The 18,122-nt window shown below is 38.8% G+C and overlaps 2 protein-coding genes and 1 pseudogene across 3 annotated transcripts in view; 1 reads left to right on the forward strand and 2 right to left on the reverse strand.

The window, feature by feature from the left end:
* Nucleotides 1–8,097, reverse strand: part of PAICS (phosphoribosylaminoimidazole carboxylase, phosphoribosylaminoimidazole succinocarboxamide synthetase) — a 15,500-nt gene extending 7,403 nt beyond the window's left edge. The window contains exons 1-2 of the mRNA XM_008590597.1: nucleotides 7,863–8,097; nucleotides 4,095–4,292 (exon numbers count right to left, since the gene is read on the reverse strand). Of these exons, the coding sequence (XP_008588819.1) occupies nucleotides 4,095–4,292; nucleotides 7,863–7,878 (214 nt within the window). The 5' untranslated portion in view covers nucleotides 7,879–8,097. The remainder of the gene's footprint in view (nucleotides 1–4,094; nucleotides 4,293–7,862) is intronic.
* A 536-nt stretch (nucleotides 8,098–8,633) lies between these two features.
* PPAT (phosphoribosyl pyrophosphate amidotransferase) overlaps nucleotides 8,634–18,122 on the forward strand; it is a 41,759-nt gene continuing 32,270 nt past the window's right edge. Inside the window, exon 1 of one of the 2 annotated variants that reach the window (XM_008590595.1) lies at nucleotides 8,634–8,868. In XM_008590595.1, coding sequence (XP_008588817.1) covers nucleotides 8,741–8,868 — 128 coding nt within the window. In that variant the 5' untranslated portion in view covers nucleotides 8,634–8,740. The remainder of the gene's footprint in view (nucleotides 8,869–18,122) is intronic. The other variant, XM_008590596.1, reaches the window with a different exon arrangement.
* Nucleotides 17,491–17,947, reverse strand: LOC103606002 (annotated as a pseudogene).

An 18,122-nucleotide genomic window follows, 5' to 3' on the forward strand; every position in this document is an offset into this window, starting at 1 on the left:
TATATATATAATGGATTATTCAGCCATAAAAAGGAATAATATTCCTGACACATTCATGCTATATGCATGAATCTTGAGAACACTATGCTAAATGAAATAAACCAGACATAAAAAGACAAATACTTATGATTCCAGTTATATGAGGCAAATTCATAGAAACAGAAAATAGAAAAGAGGTTACCGGTGTTGAAGGGAGGGAGAAATGGAGTTATTTTTTAATGATACAGAGTTTCTGTGTGGGATGATGAGATACAGTAATGTCAGCTAGTACTAGGTAAGGCAGGATTTCCAACCCATCCTGTCTAAATGGGCTGCCCACTTAACCACTACAGTATAGTACCTCTTCTGGAAGGGTTACTACATCACAGTATAAAGTAATGCTATAGCATTATTGTGAATTAAAACATCTCCTGGTAACCTGCATGAGAACCTCTATTTATGGAAACCCTACACTGTGTTAAGTGTTTGATATATGTTGCCTCATTTAACTGTACATAACATTTCTAAGGTAGGTATTATTTACATTTTCCAGTGAAAGAAGCAGAGGCTCAAAGAAGTTAAGTCACACACTAGGTCAAGCTGTAAATCAGTAACGAAGCCTAGACTCGAAAGGCACTGTCCAGTTCCAAACCCTCTACTATTTTCTCTGCATTTCCTTTGGGTCTGACTAGCAAGATTTGATCAAAACAGAGAAAAGAATAAGTTGTGGTGTACTGCATGAACAGGAACCCTAAGGAGAGAATGGGAAGAGTGGAAGTCAATTGTCACTTTAACCTTTAACCATGATGCAGTTCATGGGCAGCCAGGTGACTTAAATCAATCCTTAACTTGGGGTGGTAACTACATGCCTGGCTTCAAGACCTCTTTTTTCTTAAGTGTGTTAATCCTCAGTCATATCTGCTCATTTGTCTACTAAACTGGACAGAGTAGTATCCGATTCTATTGTTTAAATATAAATAAGTTACTTTTACTCAGAGGAAAACCTTCCCCCACATCTAAGAGAACCCAAAGCACATAATGAACTTACGGTAATGATCTCCCCCAGGGGAAAAAAAAAAGAAAGCTTCTAAAAGAGACTCAGTTTTAGATGATATAATGATGACACTGCTAATCATTATAGCAAACTCCATGACTACATATGGTGAGAAAAAGAACTCCCACCATTTACCTCATTTGTCTGCAAAACACAAACCTCCTATCAAGGTTACTGAAAAATATATATACCATTTACACATTTGAATTACAATGACCTTGTATTACAGCTAATCAGCTCACATATCCCTGTGGCCGTCCTTCTTAATGTAAATCTCATAAATCAGGTACAGCACATGATAATACCACTTCCATGGAAAAACAGTATTAGCTAGTATTTGAACAAAACATTACAGTTTCGGGGCCGGCCCGGTGGCGCACTGGATAGTGCGCCGCTTGGGAAGCGCGGCGGCGCTCCCGCCCGAGGGTTCGGATCCCACATACAGACCGGTTCCCGCTCACTGGCTGAGCGAGGCGCGGGAGCAACACCGAGGGTTGCAATCCCGTTGCCGGTCCCCGGTCCGGTACGGGGGCAACACTGAGGGTTGTGATCCGTTGCCGGACACGGAAAAAGACAAAAGACACAAAAATAAAACATTACAGTTTCATCATACATGACAATGAGAAAACTAGAATCCTGATTTTCTGATTCTTATTCTGGTGCTCTTCCCAGTCTAATTTCTAAAAATACCTTAATTTGGAACATAATCCTGGTTTAAAAAAGCAGTTTTAAGCAAAGCACTGGTGGTCAGCCAGAAATAGCATTTATTTAACTATTAGCAAGTAAAAATTACATAAGGCTTAATGGAATTCCTAATCTGTCCCCTAAAATTTACCTGATTAGGAATTTTTTAAACCTTAGGTTTTCCTTAATTATACAGTTCTATGTACAAAACCTAGAAAATACATTTCAACATTTCCTGTGAACTAATTAAGTTTTAGCTATGTTAAGCATGCCAGATAACGTAGTTTAAAGATAATTGTTAGTGTACTTCACTTAGGGTGACCAATCTTCCCAATTCCCCCCCAGCAGTGGACTTTCAGAGTTAAAACAAAGTCATGGACAAAGACAACCGGGTCTCCCCAATTTACTAGTTCTAAAGCCCCAGAGAATGTACTAAAAAGTGCCTTATTGAATAAACAAATAAAAACTTGAGCCTGTATTTATATCCCATACTTAAAAGTACAGTCATGTGTCACTTAACAATGGGAATACATTCTAAGAAATGCAGCATTAGGCAATTTTGTTGCTGTGTATACATCACTGAGTGTACTTACACAGACCTAGATGGTATAGCCTACTATTCATCTAGGCTATATGGTACAAGGATATTTCAGAAAGTTCATGGAAAAAATGGAATTAAAAGATAACACAAATTTTTCCACGAACTTTTTGAAGACTCCTGGTATAGCTTACTTCTCCATGCATTGTGCAGTGATGTTACAAAAGCTATGATGTCATTCGGCAATAGGAAATTTTCAGCTCCATTATAATCTTACGGCCATTGTTGTATATGTGGTCCACTGTCAACAAAAATGATATGTGGCACATGACTACATATATGCAATCCCATAGCTATGTGCAACTACTAGGGTACATAGAAGGTAATTTTCTTACTGCTAACATCTTAAAGGGTTAAGCACCTTTAAAAATTTTTATGTGGATGGGGAGAGGGAAATAACATGGGAGGAGAAAAATAGGTCAGACACTTATCTGTATTATAAAAGGAACCAAAAATAATTTGGTACTCTCTCTAGAAATCTACTCCGTCATTGGGAACCCACCAACCAAGGAATCCTGTGACATAGATCCTGTGACAGGAATTAGAACCTATCACTTAGATCTTGTGACTCAGGAATTACGGAAGGTCCTTTAAATTTATAGCAATATACTCACTTTCAACACATAGGGGGATTTATGATGTGGATGACAATTCAGGTTTGCAATTAAACCTTTTTTTCACACTAACTTAAAATGTGAAACAGGATACTTTGGAAGAGGCAAAACTACTCCAAAAATGTACTGACAGAACAGATTTAACTTGAATTACCTTGTTAATCTGTGGAAGGCAGGTACATTTATCTTAATGATAAACGAAAGTATTAGACCTCCCCACTTTGTAATAAAGAAAGATTAGTGCTTACTGGAAGCTCTGAGAAATGAAAGGGCAACTGGGAATATTGGAAATAAAAGTAAGGAGAGAAAGTTTATTAAATTATAAAATCAGAACTGGCAGGGATGATAAAGAACAAAGCTTTTATTTTACAGACAAGGAATCTGAGCCTTCAAAGGTTGAGTGATCCAAGGCAATGAGGTCTCTTACTATAAGGAAAGAGCTCAAATCTTTTACTGGCTGAGATTTCACACACCACAAACCAACCAGGAGCTCACTGAATCTCTGCAAAAAAAATTCATTATCCTAATTTCCTTTCCTCCACTTCAAATACCCTCCACACAATATTCTGATCTTAATTTGGTCTTTTGAATGGATTCCTTATTACTCTACCGGAAATAGAGCTTTCATTCAGTTTTTGAGTAGGAGGGAATTCTGTATATCTCTGATCTAGTTCAACCCTCTCACTTGGGGAATAGCAGGATGAGAAGGTATGGCTGTTGTCTTCAAATACTTTTCAGAACTTTCAAGTGGAAGACAGATTTAAAATTTTGTATTGCCTCTAAGAGGCAGAACAAAGATCAATTCTATAGAATTATAGGGTGTAAATTTCGTTCATCAATTAGAGCTTCCTAATACCAAAATGGGCTTCCTTCATAGTTAAGTTCCTTAAGACTAAAGACAGCCTGGGAGAAGGAAGTTACATAGGGGATCTATGCACCAGTTAAAGACTGTAGCAAACTGTTAGGATTCCTTTTAACTAAACAAAAGTACCAATTCTAACCACATAAAGTTATCATAATGAAGTTTAAAAGTTCTTGGCTTGATTTAAATTAACTTGTGAGACATCCCCAAACATGCTGTTAATCCAAATAATGCCATCTCTCCATGCAAGAGATCAGTGTATATGAGAGAGAAGGAACAGAAGGCCATGAAGGAGACACTTACCTGCTTCCTGTAACAACTGAAAAATACAACTGGTAGTTTTATTTGAGATTGCAGCTTTTCCTTCCAGGTGATTCTTTCTAGCTGCATTTCCTGCTGTAATCTGATCCTTGGACTGTAGGAGGACTTTTCCTGGACTATCTAACAATTCATAGACTTCTTTTGTTTTACCTTCATAGAGTTTTTTACCGATGTTCAGTACTGTGGAAATAAAATGAAAATATATCAGATTTCAGGAAGAAATTGCCTGAATATTGAAGACTAAATCATCCAGAATGATGAAATCAGTAAACACATACTGACTAATAACCTTAATAAAAATGAAATCATCTGCATAAAACCTTCTACTCTACAAAGTATTTTCTCATGTGTCATCACATTTGATTCACATAATTTTGTGACGAATTACAATTATGTAAATAATTATAGAGATTAGGAAACTAAGAATCAAAAAGGTTGAGGTCATGCAGTCAAACAAAATCCTAAATCTTCTGATATCAATCGCTGTGCTCTTTCTACTATCAGCCTGCCTCTCTCACAGCAGAACTGAAGTAGATTAAAATTAAGATACATTCAAACTATCATAACTATACTAGTATTTTCATATACACACTCATAGTACATCATCTAAACTAGCTTGCAGGGAAAAAATGCTATACTTTTCCTGACTTTTGTTTTGGCAAAATGGGAAAGTTCAGCCAGATGGGTTTCTTGATTTCAAATTAATGTGCAAGAGGAGGCATCTCCATCCACTTAAGTTAGTCCATTTGGAAGCATCCCTCACTATTAATCCTGCCCCCGCTCCACTAACCCTTTCTCTTCACTAACAGTTGTAAGAAATTGTGAGGAAGTAAGTAGGAAGGAATCCAATGTTGATGCTGGTCACAAAACCTAGAGAAAGTAGACTCTGGTTATTATAAAGAATGATTTAGATGAAGATCAAAGATAATAGAAGTTTGAGGAATTAAAATTTCTACAGGGAGAAATTGTGCCTAAGGCTCCCAGAACACTGATTCATTCTCAGTACCAGCATTTTTTGAGTGTCGTCATGTACCAGGCCCTGGGACATGTAGTAAATGAGACCTAGTTCCTGCTCTCAAGGCACCTGAGTCTGAGGGAAACAGATACTAAACATGACATCATAGTAAGTACAAACAGCACAATAAATACTGACTATGGGATCACATGCTTATACAAGTGCCACCTAACCTTGTCTAAACATCAGAGAAGGAAGTCTAGAAGAAAGGGACAATTAGGTTGAGATCTGAAGAATGATCAAAATTTAGCCGAAAAAGAGAAAGGGATAGGTAGTGGTGGTGGATTAGATAAATAAAATGATAAATGGTGTCCAGATTAGATAAATAAGATTTAAATGCGTTAAGATGAAGTAAATCCTAGGTAAAAAGAAAATTTATGTCTACTACCCCCCCATTTAGTTGAATCTGTACTTATTACCTAATCATTAAATAAGGTAGAAATTTTGATTAATAGGTAGAACATAAGAAAAAACCGTAGGTGACATATACAAGTGCCAAAATGACTGCCATAATTTTGCAGATGAATTCAGAAGACTGACAAGTACTGAGAATGGTTCATGGAATTGAAATTTAAGAGTCTTGGAAAGCACAGAATTTCCACAGGGGAGTTAAGAACATTCTAGGACTGTGCTGTACAATAATGTGGCCGCTAGCCACATATGGCTATGAAACACTTGAAATGTGGCTACTCCAAATTGAGATGTAAGTTTAAAATACACACTGCATTAGATATGAAAAAAATACAAAATATCTCAATAATTTTTCTATTGATTAAACATTGAAATGTTAGTATTTTGAATACATTGGGTTAAATAAAATACATTAAAACTCATTTCACCAGTTTTATTTTTATTGTTTTTAAAATATGGCTACTAGGAAAACAAATTTACATATATGGCTCACATATTTCTATTAGCCAGCACTGTTCTAGGAAAAACAGCATATACTTGTATAAAGTATACAAAGAAAAATAAACCTTGGTGAATTAACCTGACCGAAAAGTAGAATAAGAATTCACAATACGTTGGAGTGGGAAGGACTGAAGCCATATTGGGACCTAAAACCACACCGGCTCTAAGCAAATTTTAAAAAGACATAGTTTTTTTTTCTTGGCATGTATTTCTCTGAGTTCCCTCTTTTCCCATGGTTATTCAATATTTTGAATCTTGGTTATGGGGCAAGATGACACAATTTACATGAATGTAAAGTTGTTTCCAGTCACCCTGAAGCTGCAGACTTGCACGGACTACCCAGACCCTGAGATAAGGACAGCAACAGAAACCAGACCGAGTCTTGGCGAGACCTTGCACCTGAGAACTTGCATGAAGCCCTCACTGCTCACGTGCCCCTCCTTCCTGCTTTTCATTTCCTACATTCCAGTCTCTAGTCCCTCTCTTTAAAACCCTTCAGTAAATCTAAGTCTTTGAGATGGCTTTAGCCTGGCCACTCTCCTTCAGGTTTACTGGTATTCCTGAACAAAAGCTGACTTCCACTTTCACCAACATTTGACTTTTGGGTTGTCTGTTTTTTTGTCTGGGACATGTAGCCCCACCTGTGAGTTCGATAATAATTTTGGGGAGCGTCAGCTAGGAGCTGAGTGTGCTTTGTAACAAACAGAAAAAAATTAAAGTTATGGCCGAAGAGGTAGGAAGGACAGCAATATGCAAGATTTAAATGAAAGGGACTTCACACCGGATTTTAAGAGCTCTAGGGATACCACTGAACATTTTGAGCAAATGCCTTTTAGAAACCGTAAGAGTGACATTTTAGAAAAACCAACCTACCAATGGTGTACAAGATGGAAGGAAGTAGGACAGTAATGATTTTAGACGTTCTACTAGCTTCGAGGTACAACTACCCTGATCCCAGGAAAATTCTGGTTCAGAGCCTTGATTTTATGGAGTTGATACTCATTATCATCTGGATCTTTTTGTTGAGTCTATAACTTTTTGTCCTAAACTTAATTTTTTTCTTTATGGAAAAGAATGTACTAACGGGCCAACACAAGCAATTTGGTTCATGATAAATTCAGGAATTGGGTGTGTGAAAATGTTTTATCAGCATAAATGGCAAGAACGATCTTTCCTGAGGATCTGACCACTAGGGAAAAAAATGATTATGCAACTATGTAAATCTGATAAACCCCAGTGAGGCAATTTTTTTGCCTGAGGGTTTGAAGCTCTCCAAAGCCATCGCGGCATCAAAGCCTACTTAAGATAAAGTAAAAAGATCAAAACACGCAAAACCTGGACAGATTTTCAGAAGGTTCAATTATTAACCTTCTTTAAAAAAAAAAAAAGATTATTAACATACCAGGAAAAGCAAACGCTGGAGTCAACACTAGATTTTCATGCGACCGTTTTAAAATATCCATTGATTACAAACACTACTTCCGGACACCTCTCCAAACCCCGGCCGTTTCTCGTTCTAGTTCCCCTCTTCCTCTAGTTTCCCCCTTTCCCCTTTCCCGGAGGCCGTTCTGGGTGTTTCACTACGTTCCGAGAGGCCTCAGAGTGCTTTGTGTCCACCGCACGTCCAGCAGCGCCCGCGCCACGTGTGCGCCCGCCAGCCTCCAAAGGGCGACTGCAGGGAGGCCGCGCTCCGCCTGGGGCTGGCTGCAGGCAGGGGAGCAGGGCCCGCACGTGTCCGCACCGAGCCCGTGAGATCACGGCCGAAGGGCGGCAGGACCATGGAGGGCACGGAATCCCGGCGGGCCTGGACGCCAGTTACTCACCCTCAGTTGTCGCCATTTTCCTAAGTGGGCCAGGGGCAGCGCCCGTGCTGGGCGGAGAGGCCGAAATCTGGAAAAGAGAGGTGGTCAGAGAGGTCCACGGGACCCCCCCAGACACGCCCCCTAGAGTGGCTGCGGATCCCGGCGCTGCTTAAGTCGAGCTCTGCAACAGCTGCCGAACCTCGAGGGTCTCTGAAATCCGAGGGGTACTTGGAACCCGGAGCGCGGGGAAAGCACCTCCTCTCGAGGCTTCCCGCCGCGCAGGCGCAGCAACGACACCCCGCCTCCGGACCGCCCCGCGCTGGCCGTGTTCCAAGAGAGGCGAAAAGTGGCGCGCACTGGCGGCCCCCCCCGATTCTGCAGAACCTCACTTATCGGGTCCCCTTATGGGCAGCGAGAGTAGGTCACAGTTTGGGGCGTACTAAGTCATGACAGCCGGGGGGAAGCATGTGGGGACTGGTATATAAAGTTTATATCCTCTGAGAGAGAAATGACGATAACCCCGCTATTCTCATCACCCTAGTTTAGCGTGTTAGAGAATAACGGTGATTTCCACGTGCAGAAAAATTAGCTTTGCGGACAAGTCCTACAGAGGACTAGCTCCACCCCACAGAATCCGTGACTCCTCCCCTCAGCCGAAGAGCCTCCCCTCCACCCTTGCTCATTGGTGGACCCGGAGGAGGCGGAGCAAGGGGGCGAGGGGCCGAACTAGCCACGCCTATTTAGGGAAAACACGCGCCGCCGCAGTAGCCGGGGTCGAGCTGCTCCGAAGAGGCTGTCGCGAGGGCGAGCTTCTGAGGCTTACGGGCCGACCTCACAGCTGGCTTGTGCTTGGACCTGGGCCGCGGCGGCAGGTCCCTCCACGTGCATTCTGCAGCGACATGGAGCTGGAGGAGTTGGGCATCCGAGAGGAATGTGGCGTGTTCGGGTGCATCGCCTCAGGCGAGTGGCCCACGCAACTAGATGTGCCGCATGTGATCACTCTGGGACTCGTGGGGCTACAGCACCGGTGAGCGACAGGGTGGAGGAGTGGGGGTGGCGGGGCGTGTGCTTCTACATCTCCTCAAGCCTCTTCCCGCGGCCAGAGTTCGTTATCTCGTGAGGGACCGCGCGGCCATAGTTGACTATCTCGTGAGCGACCAAGGGACCTCTTACCTGGACCGGTACCTGTGGCATCCACCAGGTTGCTAAGGCGTGCGCGGGAGCAACTTGCCTCCATGGACTTTAGCCTGTATCACCCACCCAGCCCCTAATGCCCTTTAGGGTCTCTCCCCCTTCCCCGCCCCAGGTCTGTGCACCCCTCCTGAATGGCCAGTTTGTAAGGTTCCGGTTTGCTTGGACTAGCTTGGCCGGGGTTTCTCCCCGACTGCACGCTCTTTAACCTCCTTGAACCTGGAGCTGCTCTTGTGATAGGATTTTGTGGGTTGTCGGCTGGTCCAGGTCCTACAACACCTTAAAGTTTCGCGCGGGGCCTCCAACCACCACAAGCTTTTGTTTGCAAGGGCAGAGCTATTGAGCACATTGTGGGTTTGAAAGTAGTTATAGTTATGGGTACTTGAGGATTCTAGAGTTCAGACCCAGCGAAACAGCACTATTTGGTGTTCACAGGGAACTACCGGTTGCCTTTTAGATCTCATATAAATTGACCGGAAATAAACTAATCACAGACTAGTGCATCTGGAAAAAATTCGTTGGTGAACGTTTTAGGTAATGAATGAAAACGTTGGTAGTAAGATGCCAAAAATTAACTCCTTTAAAAGCGGGAGAGGGGATTACTGTCTGTATGTCAAGATACACATTGATTTTGAAAAATTGGAAGAGCCCTTCGCATTAAAAAATAAATAACTTTGCTTCTATGATCTTTCCATTTTTTACTACCTGACCTTACTGGAAGTTGATATAAATAATTCAGTTGGAGTAAGACAGAGATCTAGGTTTGACATTATCACTGAAAGTATTACAAAGTTTCTATAAAGCAGTACGGTAGCAACAACTTTTAAAACTGTTAAGGAACTTGGCAAAAACACTTAACAGCAATGTGGGTGCAACATGTGTAAATGCATCCCAAATGATTAGCTTTCCCTCACCAAACTTAAATTAGAAGTAATCTTTTTGCTGTTTTCAGGGTACCAAATACTTGAATTTTGAGTTTCACATTTTGTGTACTCCTTGTTTACTAAAGAACTGAGAGTAATTCAGAATCTGGGATGAATCGAGAATATTTTTAACTTGAATAATGCAAATCTTGAGTAATTGTGGGTTGATCATAATAGATTTCTTGTTTTAAAAAGACATTTATTGAGAGGATTAGGTATATAATCCAAGGATAAATTAAAATCTGATTATGTGATAGTTCCGAGCAACATTGGTTTATAACATTCTTAGAAGTTATTTTGGATATTCTGTCATGGGTAGAGGAGAAGGGAAACTTAGGTGTCTTTAGGGTTGCATGGTGGTCTGTGGGATATGTATGAATTGATCTTGAATTTTTTTTATTAACTATATTTTTTAGCCAAAATTACTGAGAAAGTTCTTTGCAAAAGGGCTGACTTTTTTTTTTTTTTTTTTTAAATTTGAGCAACATTGGTTTATAACATTCTTAGAAGTTATTTTGGATATTCTGTCATGGGTAGAGGAGAAGGGAAACTTAGGTGTCTTTAGAGTTGCATGGTGGTCTGTGGGATATGTATGAATTGATCTTGAATTTTTTTTATTAACTATATTTTTTAGCCAAAATTACTGAGAAAGTTCTTTGCAAAAGGGCTGACTTTTTTTTTTTTTTTTTAAACTTAGATGTTGGCACTATTAAGGATTCTAGTACAGTTATTCAGTTTAGGAAAACACTTGGTATACGGTCGGGGATATGTTCTGAGAAATGCATCGTTAGGTGATTTGGTCTTAGTGCAAACATCATAGAGTATACTTACACAAACTTAGGTGGTATAGCCTACTACACAGATCTAGGCTATATGGTATAGTTATTATAATCTTATGAGACCACCATTATATATGTGGTCTGTCACTGACTGAAACAGTTATGTGACTCATGCATGTATATAGTTATAGTTTTGTGGTGTTTTTTTTTAAATGAATACAACTTGATTACTCGTTACTGTATATGTTTTCAACAGTTGCTTTTTCTGTGAAAGAATTATGAGATTAGATAATACAAGATAAGGTCAATAATGATATGATTATGTGGTAGTAGAGCAGTATTAAAGAGATTCTATTAGACTGTTCATTTGACTGAATAAGTCTTTGTTAGGACACTGATGTTAATTGACCTTGTGGTATTTCAATTTATTTTCAAAAGCAGTGACAAGAAACTCGGTAGCTTCTGGGGAACAAATGTGTTATTTTAAAATGATTTAAGATTTTCCTTATGTAGGCATGGAATCATTAAGGTACACCAAGAGGGCTAGTTCTCACCCATAATCCTATTCAATTCAAAATTTTAAATGAGCCAAAGTTCTTACCCTTTGGGAGAATTGATTATGATTGGAAGAACAATGAAACCCCCTTATGTCTAGAAGATATAATAATCATCTGTTGCTCTAAACTGATAGGTAATGGCCAGAGAAAGATTAAGAACTAATGTTTTAATATGGCATTGAATTAAAGAATGTCAAAACTGGAAGCCTGTATAGGTTGCCATAGCTTAATATGCAGTAGAATTAGTTATATACAATGATAAGGCGGCTCTGTTTCTACTGCCTCACCTGCATTCACTCAATAATTAGCTTTAAAGTAACAGCAAAAAGGTTTGTGGGTTTTTTTTTTTCCTTTTTGATGAAGGAATTTATCCTCATATATTATCTTCTTAAAACATGGAATCTAGAAAATTATATTTCTATCACTTTTGCATTGTATTTGGTTCTATATTTTGTCTTGGGCATAATCTGTTCTAAAACATTTAGACTCAGGGATAACAGAATACCTGAAAATTATAATATTATGTATTTCATATAAAAACAAAGAAGTATCAATTACTAAATCGTCATGCACTTTAATCCAAATGGGTTCATCCAGAAGTACTTCTTTTTAGTAGTTCTGGCTGTTTGCAGACTTATTCTACAGCTTTGCTTTCTATCAGGGGAATTTTAGTTTAACATTTTTAACGTTAAACTAACTAGTTGTCCTTTTAGCTGTAAGCTGTGCTGCATGCATGTGTGCGGGTGTGTTCATGCCAGATTCACATAATCCCCAGATGCTGGTTTGGTCCTAAGAACATCAGTAGTTTGCAGAGTTCTGAACAAACCAGACACCCTCTTACAGATCTAACATTTTCATCTTTAAGCTACAGTCACACTTTACAGACAGTAGAATGGCCTGGATCCTTCAAAGATTCCACAAAAGGAATTACTAAAATTTTGTAGATTTATCTCATGAATCAGCTTGTCAGCCTTTCCTTGGTTAATTAGGAGATAAGCATGTCCTTTCCTTTAGTGAATTTTTACTTCCCTGAGGTAGGAATTGAACCCTATAACTGATAAACTTTTTTATACCTCTTCTAAAAATGTATGAGATTTACCTGATGAAGTTGGGTCTCCTGTCTGCAGAAACATGCCATAGAATCTTTGGTACTATAATTATGCTTTGAGGAAACTGATTTGTAATGATCTCAGGAGCACTATTAAAAGATGTAGACACTGGTTCTGCAAATAGAATACATAACATTATCACTAGAAAGGCACTTGTGAGAAAGAAAAAGAGATGCACTCAGACAAACCTCTATGGAATTAGTTCCTACTTATCTTCATTTAGTATGTTGGAGAACATAGGAGTAGGTTGTCAGAAAACTTACTTTGGGTGCCAAATTAAGGCTGGGAATATCTTACTTTATTTTGACTTTTATGTTTTAGTGAGAATGACCAAGTATGTAACATTCCTTTAGTGTTTTACTTATATACCCCCTTAACCTATATCCTAAGTGAAGTGACTTGCTGTTTGAGGAAGTGACTTATTTTAAAACTGTCCTTGCTAATTGTTCCAATCTTGATTTTGAAAGGCTCTAAATTCACTTACTTTTGTAACTTAAGATTCTCGAGTTAAAATTATATGTTTTTAATTCTTCCATTTATAACTATTTTTTAGAACTTTGCTTTTTGCATTAGTCTGAAGCAAAATTTATCTGTCCCCGAAAGTCTCAGGATACCACTGCTTTGTCATTCTGGTAAATATTGGGAAGAGGTCCTTAATGTACAACCTGAAGTATACTGCCAGGTTTCCCATTATTACCAGCTTAATCTTGGGCAAACATCCTAACTTCTGAGTCTGTTTTTTTGATCTGATGGGCTAGACAATATTTTAAGGTCCAATGCACAAATTCAGTTGGTTTGGAAAGATACTTTTGTGTGGTTAACCCTTAGCTATTTCCCTTTTCAATAGCATATCCACTAGAGGGGATTAAGAGAAGGCAAAGGTGGGGCAACTTGTCTGACTTGCATTTATATCCAAAAATGGAGAAAATACATTTTTAGCTCATTTGAGATAAAAGGGCTTTTAGGGGAGGGGAGAGTTCCTGCTATTCTCCAATTCTTTATTCAAAATATATTTGTTGAGCTCTGTGGTAGACACTTGGAACACTGTACTACGTAGGGTAAATGTGGTTCCTGTCCTGACAAAGAGACAGTGTAGCCCATTAGTTTGAGAACACAGACTTCTCCATGCCTCAGTTTCCTTATCTGTAAGCACTGGGTATGACATTGAGTATAATGTTAGCACCTACCTCATAGAGTTGTGGTAGGGGCTAAATGCATTATTGTATGTAAAGCACTTAAAACAGTACCTGGATATATGCATGCCGTATGACCCTGCATCTTAACTCCTGGATATATACTCAACAGAAACGCATACTGTATAGATGTTCATTGAGACATGTTCAGTTATTCATAACAGCCCCAATCTGGGAACAACTGAAATGTCAGTGGAATGGATTAAAAAGAAAAAAAAAGGCAGGGGAGATCCTATAATGGAATATTCTACAGCAGTAAAAAAGAATAAACTCCTGTTATATGTAAAATCATGGATGAATCTCAGACAATGTTGAATGAAAGAAGCTTGATATTTAAAAGTCCATACTAAAAAAAAAGTACATTCTGTATGAATCCCAAACTAATCTATGATGATAAAAATCAGAATAGTGATAACCTTTATGGGGGTTGAAGGGGATGATTAATGATTGGGATGCTTTTAGGGTGGTAGTAATGTTTTATACTGTATCTTGATTTGGGTGATGTTTACATGGTGTGTTCATTTTGTAAAAATTTAGCTTTTCAATTATTTGTGCTTACTCAAAATAATTCCATAAATTATAAATCTATGAAACATTAAAGTTGTATTATCCTGGAGACCCAGCGAGATGCAGTGATTTGCATTATACTGAGTAATTAAGATCAGAGAGAAACTAAAATTCAGGTTTTCTGATTCTCAGTCCTGTGCATTTTCTTGTATACTGCATTTTTATTTTATATGCTGTAGTGCATTATATTACTATATCTGTGATGGGTAAGTTTGGAATTATGTACAACTCCCACAATTAGGTTGGCTTCTGAGTTTAGCTTATTTTAAGACTTACTAAAATGTTATAGACATTACTACTTTTGAAGAAAACCCAAATTCAGAGTTTATGGGTATTTTTTTCCTTTTACATCTATCTTTTAATAACAGTCACTGTAAAGTATAATTTATTTATTTATTTTGATTTTTATTATTTTTTTTAAAGATGACTGGTAAGGGGATCTTAACCCTTGACTTGGTGTTGTCAGCACCACGCTCTCCCTAGTGAGCCAACCAGCCATCCCTATATAGGGATCTGATCCCATGGCCTTGGTGTTATCAGCACCACACTCTCCCGAGTGAGCCATGGCCTGGCCCTTGTAAAGTATAATTTAAAGGCTCGTGGTAGTTACTGCATAGTTATCTAACTCTGGGAAAGTTTCCATTTACTTTCAGTGTTACTTTCACTCCTGATGAGCTATGAAAGAAATCATTTCTTAGCATTCTGTGCTCTCACAGAGTTCCTAGCCAACGTATTTAGTCTAATTTATCAAGGACAGGAATAAATGTCTCTCTTATCAGGAAAAAATAAGTTTTTCACAATGTGGGAAAACTTGGCATGTCTCAGCCTCTTACCATCTTCATGTGCTTTTCTCTTGACGCTCAAAGTTCCACGGCTTTTGGTATGACCTTCAAATAATTCTTAAACCAATAAACAAAGACATCATTTGAAATACGTTAGTTTTCAAGCCTTCAGGCATACTAAAGTAAGATCATTTAAGCAGTAAGACAGATTAATTAAGAAGAATGAGTTTAAGAAGTAGAAATATTTTGGTACAAGGCTTAGAATTGAAAACCTGGGTTAAATTAGCTATGTAATAATTAGGTTCTAATAATTTAGGTTCTAATAATTTTTAGGGTCATTTGAACATATAAAACTGGATTTTATTTCTGAAGAGTTTATTTTGTTGTTGGTTTTTTTTTTTTTCTTTTTTTTTTTGCTAAGTTCAAATACAAGGAGGAAAGTTTATAGATTTTTTTTTGTTAAAATCTATTCTAAGGTTACCATTTAGCAAATGTTTCCATTTGGCAGTTCTGAGAGTTGGTCTTCTTAGGATGTAGTCAACTTCTTCATAAAGTCTCGTTTTTCTTTGAGGGTTGCCATTTTTCTTTTGTGAAATTCTGTATATATATTTTAAATTTTTATATTTCGTATGACATTTTTTCCAGTCTTTGTCTATTCCAAACTGCATTAGTCTTCTGGCAATTTCCTCAAATATTTCCTTGTCTCTTGTGGCCCCTTCAAGCATTTGCTTAAGTTTTTCATCAGACCATATGTGTATCAATGCTCTGACCTCATTGTCACACCAGTGTTTTCCAGCCTCTGTCACACACTGTTATGATCTGTAAATGCCTTTAGCATCTTCTAAAGGAATATGATTACCTATAAGTCAACATCATTTACAGTTATTCAAACTTATATTCAAAATATAAATCTTGTATTTGAATATCATTCATTTAAAACCCCTAGATTTTTTAAAGCACCAGAAATTACAGTAATAATTTCAATATGAGGATCAAAATTTTTTTCATACATTCATATTCAAACAGTATATTCTAAAAATTATAAGGCAGACTGCTCCCTGATATTTGTGAGAATAATTTAGCTGCTTTTCATTATTAGGTAATCTTCCTGAACTTTTTATGAATATGGAGAATCCCAATGTAATGTCCTTCCACGTATACCATATCTTCTACCCACTCAGGTATAATAAGGAAGTATTTTGGGTAATACACAATAGAGATCCTCCCTATAACTACTTAAAGTGGTATACATTAGAGTTTACATATCAAAATAATGTTTACAATTCAACAATTGAGACCCTGTACCTGACCCAGTGATACTTTGTGGGACTGTGCACCTCTTCTGAGGCAGTACTTATGGAATCTTCCTCTGGCAGAAGACAAACAATAGCAATTTAAATTTGATGTTTACAAAACTCTAATCTACTTTTTCAATTGAAGATTGTGCTGAAAAACTAGTGAGGCTGGATTCCAGCATCAAAACTGTAACCTTGAAGCAAAGAACATTTGCCATCTTTTTTTTTACAGAAGTACTTTTATTAAAATTAACTATTTTTCAAAACAATCAGTGAGAAGAGTAGCATTGTTTTATATTTTTGCAACTCTTTTATGTCTGACTTAATAGAAGACAGATGAATTCTCAAGTCTGCTTCTTCATTCAGTATACTGCTTTGCTCGAAGTACAAGTATATAAAGAAAAACTGGTTTCACATAGACTTGCAGTTGGAGGGAGAACTTCATGAACGCCCTCTGAGAGGGCTTCAGGTACTCCCAGGAACCTTGAGACCATAATTTGAGAACCACTGCAATAAAAACTACACTGCTTCCCAGTTAAAGATTCTATATAGCCATTGAGTTTGTATTAGAACTAACACTTTCTTCCATGGCCAAACACATTTTAAACAAACTGCGAAGGGGTGACGGTGATGAATTTTAATTCAATTTTAAGTGGCATCAGCTTTTAAATTGAGTTGATAAATTATTCTTTTGCCAGTCAAGATTACATATTAAAATTTTTTAAAGTTTATTTTTCGAAGCTAAGAAGAGAAAGCAACATGTCACACACGAAGTTAACATTTGTGTAGTGGTTTCAAATTTTACAAATCCTTTCTGGGCCCACATGATGCCATCTAATCTTTAGAAGCCCACTACAGAGGAGGAAAGCTTGGAGCAGAGAAGCGACTTGCCCAAGATTGTCATCAGTAACCAGGCTGTGGAACCAGGACTCAGCGCTGGGTTTGATGACTGAATCCCATGTTCTTCTCTCATTCAGCTGTCTGCTGCTGTCACACAGCAGGAAGACAGGGCTGATGGCCGTTTTCAAGTGCCAGCAATCCACACTACCCTTGCTCAGTTGGATTCCTCATGACCGAGGGATGTGCTCTTAGGACAATTCTGACCTGGCTCTAATGAACAAAACATTTCACTTTCAAAAGCTGGCTTCCCAGCCTTGGAAGAGGGGGCCCCTCATTTATGTTCACTTATTTCACATACACAAGAGAAAGCATCTGTTCTAGAATCTAACTGGACTTTATTTGACACAGAATACAATATGGCTGTAGGAACAGCAAACTGAAAAGACACAGTTCTATCTAACCTATAATTAAATAACAGGAGGGCAAGCCATTAAATGAATAACAAATCAGTTAAGCTTGATGGAAGAATTCTTTTTCTAGTGCCCATACTTTTGGAATTCCCACTCTGTTGTCCAATGGACACACCTGCCGTGTTTTGAGCCAGTGAGAAATGCGGTGAAAGTGAAAAGCGTGGTTACAGACGCCCCATGCAACGGTACAGTCTTCAGAAGTAGCAGATGCCTGGTTAGCTTGACATTCTATGCAAAGATCCATAATGTGATTCCTGCAGATGGCACAGTTATCAACCACAATATCCCAGGCCCAGAGGGCTACTGCATTCCATTTTTTCACTTCAAAGCGTTTCTTGCCCGCGCCGCTGCGGGTGCCTCTATGGTTACCTACATCCATCGCTGCCGCCATTTTGGAAACACAGGGTGTGTCGTCCGGCCGCTCTTGCGCAGCAGCGCATGGCTCGCTGCGCACACGCTCCAGCTCCGCCTCTTGCACTCGCGCCTCACTGGCGCGCGCGCCCAGGGGCATGTGGGGGCTGAGAACGCATGACCATGCTCTTAATGGCGCCAGCGAGGGTCCCCAGCACCCCCCC

The sequence above is a fragment of the Galeopterus variegatus genome, unplaced genomic scaffold (assembly GCF_000696425.1).
Source record: "Galeopterus variegatus unplaced genomic scaffold, G_variegatus-3.0.2 Scaffold6225, whole genome shotgun sequence".
NCBI lineage: Eukaryota > Metazoa > Chordata > Mammalia > Dermoptera > Cynocephalidae > Galeopterus > Galeopterus variegatus.